The sequence below is a fragment of the Galeopterus variegatus genome, unplaced genomic scaffold (assembly GCF_000696425.1).
Source record: "Galeopterus variegatus unplaced genomic scaffold, G_variegatus-3.0.2 Scaffold9415, whole genome shotgun sequence".
NCBI classification, from domain to species: Eukaryota; Metazoa; Chordata; class Mammalia; order Dermoptera; family Cynocephalidae; genus Galeopterus; species Galeopterus variegatus.
This window is the reverse complement of record NW_007735526.1, coordinates 13,430-19,512: the sequence shown is the minus strand read 5'-3', so window position 1 is coordinate 19,512 and position 6,083 is coordinate 13,430. Positions and strand designations below refer to the sequence as shown.

Sequence of the window (6,083 nt, the reverse complement as noted above, 5' to 3'; positions counted from 1 at the left end):
AAAAAAAAAAAAATTAACATTAAATTAATATCAAAATAATATATGGCGTTTAAAATTAAAATGCAGTGAATCTTTTATGTATGTGTTTTTGTGCGTTTTCATCTGTGTGTGTTTGTTTGTGTGTGTGTGTGTGTTTGTGTGTAAAATGGCACTCTCTTCATCTTCCCACTGCCCAAATGTGGCCACTTTAAGCATTCTTCTAAAATGCATATTCATGTTTCTAAATAATAACTCTGTTTGTATTAATTACTTAACCATTTACTACTATGAGAGATGAGAATTTTCATCAACTCCAGCCCATATATTCACACCCACACCCACAGGTATTCATACATACACAGACATACACACAGAGACACACAAACTCACACATTTCCCCTCACCCCATTTTCTAGTATATATGTAGACTACAAGTTTAGGTCATAGTTTACATCATTCTGACTACATAAAAATTCTTCCTTCATAAGTCAACTCTAATTACATTTTATATATGGTATTTTCTTGAGCTTAATCTGTCTTTTTATTTCAATTCATAATTTTCTATCTCCCAACTTAGAATTATTTCCAAGTGCTGAGGTAGATGTTTGAAACTCCTGGTAATAATTTCCCAGTTATTGGGAAACCTCATAAAATCCATCGCTTCTCTTTTGTTCTTGGTCTCTGTTCTCACACCTGCTTTGTCCACCTGGTCCTTTCTGAGGTGGGTGTTTTCTAGGCCTGGTGCCCAGCAGCCTCCCTGAGAGTCTCATTCTCCTACATGAGGCCTCCTGATTCTTGCAGCCCATGACTTCCTCTGACTTGGTTTCAGACATTTGGGTGGAGCAAATCTTGCAGTATTTTTTAGCAAAAGTAAAAAAAAAAGGAGGTAATAATTTTGGTAAATGTGCAGGTCAGAAAATACTTTCATTCACAGTACACATGGCAGTGGTTACTCTTGAGAATTCTGGTACTGTCTGAATCCTAATCTTTATGCATGACATAACACATCTCTCTGAAAATTTTTAGGATTTTACTTTAATTCTCATGTTCTGAAATTCTATGACCCTATGTCTTGGGGAGCATATTTTTATCGCACTCAATGTGCTGGAATTGCACAATAATTTTCTATTTAGATGGAAAAATACCAAGATCTCTTATTCACTCTTGGAAGGATAAGTCCGGCTGCTGAATTTCCAGAAGGGAGATGGAGGGAAAAGCTAAGAGCCTCGGAATTCAAGCACAGGACTCTTACCAAACCTTCCTTTCCAGCCCACACCTCACTGTTTCCTCTCACTGCCCAGTGTCCCTGAGTATAGGGCTTCTTAAGCTCAGTTTCTCTAGAGAATGAGCCTCCATTTTCCTGTAGGAAAAAATCAGTTACCGGATACAAGGAGTCATGGAGGGAACTTGGACAGGAAGAGCCTCATTCTCTACCTTCTCTAACACTTGCTGCTTCCAAATATGAAAACTTATAGGGTTATGAGGAGAGAGATTAGCTATTCTTCCTCGATATATCTTCCTCTTGTGACATTTAGGTTACAACTTCATCCTGTCTTGAGTTAATTGTCGCTCTTTGATCTGTTCTCTGTGAAGACAGCAGCTGCTGGCACAGGCATTGAAATAATGAAGTTTCTCTAAAAGAAACAGGATGGAGGAAACTAACAGTGTTTTCCCAACATCTTTGCTGAAGTTCACTCTGCTCATCACCTGTCATCATACCTCTGACCTCTGGGTGCTTCAGCAAGAGCAGGAGTCCATATCTCAGATCGGTGCTTCTGGTCTCTGTGCCAGCAACAAATAAATCACGTGCAATGGTTACCAAGTTTTCAATAGTAAATTCAGACTGCTTAATGTGCTTTTCCTAGAAATGATTTGATACATTATCTGACAAATAATTTATTAATGTATTTACTTACAGTGAATTCAAAATAGCACACTTTGTTATAAAGTTAGCAAACACAGAAACTGGGGAGTGTAGTATCAGGAAAAACTACTCTATAGTATGGCATAGAAAGTAGATCAGTTAACCCAAACTTTATTTCCTACCACCTTCTTCCACGCATGCCAAAAAATTCCATTCATGAGACTCTTCAAAGCCAGGTGTGCCATGCAGCATATTTCTTTCCAAAAACACATAAGCAGAAGCCTATTGGTGTCCTGCCTTAGTCTGTTTGTTTTGCTATAACAGAGAATCAGAGACCGGGTAAAGTATTTTAGTAAAATAAATATACTTTTCATTGTTCTCGAGGCTGGGAAGTCCAAGAGCATGATGCTAGCCTCTGGTGAAGGCCTCTGTGCTACATCACACCACGGTGGAAGGTGGAAGAGCAAAGAGGGTGGGATCAAGAAAGGTCAACATGGGGCTGAGCTCACTTTAACAACAAATCCACTCCCGCAATAATGACATTAACCCGTTTATGAGGACAGAGCTCTCATGAACTGATCACCACTTACTTATTAGTCTCCACTTCCCAACACTGTTCATTTGGGAATTAGGTTTACAAACACAAATTTTGGGAAACACATTTAAACTATAACACTTCATGCCTAGCCCCCCCAAATGTATGCCCTTCTCACAATGAAAAATATATTTATTCTTTCCCAACAATCCAAAAAGTCATAGTCCCAAGTCCAGACTTGTCTATATCAGATGTGTATGAGACTCAAGGAACAATTCATCCTGAGGCAAATTCCTCTTCAGCTTTAGATCAACAGAGTTAATAAGTTATGTGCTTCCAAAATATAATGGAGGGACAGACATAGGATAAACATTTCCATTCTAAAAGGGAGAAACAGCCAATGAGAAAGGGTTAGCTATTTCCAAAGAAGTCCAAAACCCAATGGGGAAAACTGCAGTAGGATCTAAAGCTGTAGAGTAATCTCCTTTAACACCACATCTCACATCCTGGGCACAGTTGGGCAAGGGTAGGGCCCCCAAGGATTCAGGCAGCTCCACTCCTATTTCTTTGCTAGGCTCAGTGCCAGCAGCTTTCACAGGTTGTGGTATCCTACCTGCAGATTTCCAAGCCTAGATTGGTAGCCCTACATTCCTGGATAGTGGACTTGGGAGTGGCTCCATTCACATGGCTCCACTAGGCATTACTCTTGCAGGGAGTCTCTGCTATGGCTTGACCCCTGCTACATGTCTCTACCTGAGTGCATGGGCTGTCCATAACATCTTTTCAAATCTGGGTGGAGGCTGCCGTGGCCCCATAGCTGGTGCATTCTGCATGTCTGCAGAGTCAGCATCATGTAAATTCTGCCAAACTTTATGGCTCCTTGGTGTGACACGTAATCTGCACCTGGGCCTACTTTTGTCAAGGCTGTGGTAGATGAGGAGCACCACACCAGAATTTAGGGAATATGAACTCAATGTGGCACAGGACAGCAAATATTGAGCTTCCACTGCCATCTCTCTGAAAATGTTAACCTCAAGGTCCTAGCTTGCCTCAAAAATCTATGAAATGTCTTAAGACACAACTCTGATTTTTTGAAGACAAAGCTTCCTGTTGCCCAGCTTGGGATGAGCAAGTTCCACAACAGCACATCAGCACAGTACACTGTTCCCCAAACTGCCTGTCATGGAGCTTGTGTATGCGGAATGTTAGCCTCTATGTGAGATGCCACATTTACTTAAATTTACCAGACACTTTTTTCATCAAGCACTCCCCTGGATGCTTGACCAGACTCTGGATTCCCATAATAGTTTCATCAGACAGATGATGCAGGGTCAAGGATTGGTAGCAAAAAGGATGGCCATTGTGTCAATCCCCACAGGCTACAGCAATTTCCACAGTGACAATGGATGAGAGGATTTCAAAACACAAAATTAAAAAAAAGAAAATATGACTATTTTTCTTTCTTTTATTCTAAAAACTTAAGGAAACCTGTCAGGTCACTGAATGATTGCAGACATAACAGAAAAGAGATTGAAGTGATCAAGTCTTTGCCAAATTAATTTGGAAAGTCACTAAATAAAGGGATGACTGCAGACTATATCAAGTAACAATGGCAATTGTTAGAGAAGAGAGAAAATCTTATTCCCAGAGTTAATACATTATAATATATTAAATCCAGTTCTCAACAAAAAATTACACACCATACCAATAAACAAGGAATATGGCCTATTAACAGTTTTTAAAAAAGTATTTGAAAGAAACCATTCCTGCAGAAGCTCAGCATTATACTTACTAAGTGAAACCTCTAATTCAAATACTGTAAATTTTCTAGGAAAGTTGAAAGAAACCATATACAAAGAACTAAAGGATATCAGGAAAACAATTTTGAAAAAGTTGGGAATATCAATAATAGGAAAGAAATTATTAATTAAAAAAATAAAAATTTTGGAGTGAAAAGACAATAGTTTAAAAAACAATTCACCAAAGTGATTTAACAGCACGCTTCAGTAGGCAGAAGAAATAAATAGCATACATGGCAGGACAACAGAAATTATGCAGATAGAGTAGCAGAAAAACAAAAAGGAACAAAGAAAAATGAGCAAAGACTAAGGAGCCTATGAAATTCCATCACATCTACCAATATACACACCATGGGAGCTCCTGAAAGAGTAGAGAGAAAAGGGATTGAAAATATCTGAAGAAACAAAAGCTTAAAACTTTCCAAATATGATGAAAGACATGAATCTACACAACTAGGGAGCTCAATAAATTCCCAAAATGGTAAAACCAAGGAGACTCATAACAAGCCATGGTTTGATTAAAATGTCCAAAATCAAGGGCAAAGAGAAAATGTTGAATGCAGCAAGAAAGAAGTGACTCATAACATACAAAGGATCCTCAATAAGAGTAAGAATTGATTTTTCTTCAGAAACTATAGAGTCAAAAAATCATAAGAATGATATATTTAAAGTGCTGACAGAAAAAACTGTCAACTAAGAATCCTATATCTTGCAAACATATCCTTACATAATAAAGAAGAAATTAAGATGTTCCAATATAAAACCAGAGGCAAGAAGATTCCTCCCAGGAAGGTCTGCCCTACAAGAAATGCTAAAGGGACTCAGCTTTCATGCTGAAAAACGTGACAGTAGAAGATAAATAAAAACCATTGTAAGAACTAAAAATCCTTTTAATTATGAAATATTAAAGATACCTATATACAGGAAATATAAAAGCTTATATTGTTATGATTTTGTATGTGATCTTTTTATTTTTCTATGATTTTTAAAAATGCATAAAACAATTATTATATAACTATTACTGGGGCACAAGTTACAAAGATGTAATTTGTGATGACTACAACATAAAGGGAGAATTGAGTTGCATTGAAGCAGAGTTAATGTATATAATTTAAAGATAATTTGCTATTAATTAAAACTAGATTATTATAAATTCAGGATGTAAATATAACCCTCATGATAACTAGATAACATGATAAAAGAAAATTAAAATATTCAAGGAAAGAAATCAAGAATGAATCAAAAAAGTTTTCTAGAAAAAAACTGATCACACAAAAAGTAAAGCAATATTGGAAAATTAAAAGGCAAAATTATGTCAGGCACATAGAAACAACATAGCTCAAATAAGTTTTTCAATATTACTAATAAATTTAACTGCACGTAGCTTAAACTTACCATTTAAAATGCACGTATTGAGAGAAAAGATTTAAAAAATAAAACACCTATGTACTGTCTATACATGACTAACTTCATATCCAAAGATACAAAAGGTCAAAAGTGAAAAAATGGAAAATTTTTTGCAGGTTAATTATAACTAAAGAGAGCTGGGATGGCTATACTAACATCAAACAGAGAGATATTAAGCAAAAATTGTTAAAAGAACCAAAGACATTTTATATTGGAAAAATGGTGAATTCGTCAAGAAGATATAACATTATAAATGTATATGTATCAATCAAGAGAGCCCCAAAATATATAAAGCAAATAATGGACTGTATTGAGGGGACAAGTAGAGAGTTATAGAAAAATAGTGGGAGACTTGAATACCCAATTTTTAATAATGGCTAGACTATCTAGACAAAACATCGATAAGGAAATATAAGATCTGATCAATACCAGATTTCAACCGTACCTCTAATCAACACTATAACTTAACAATCTAGGAACTACCAAAAAAAAAAAAAAA

At 36.4% G+C, this 6,083-nt stretch overlaps 1 protein-coding gene across 1 annotated transcript in view; it reads right to left on the bottom strand.

Moving 5' to 3' along the window:
- Positions 1-6,083, bottom strand: part of LOC103609276 (cytochrome P450 2C55-like) — a 27,958-nt gene that overhangs the window by 11,305 nt on the left and 10,570 nt on the right. The window contains 1 exon segment of the mRNA XM_008593624.1: positions 1,699-1,842. Coding sequence (XP_008591846.1) covers positions 1,699-1,842 — 144 coding nt within the window.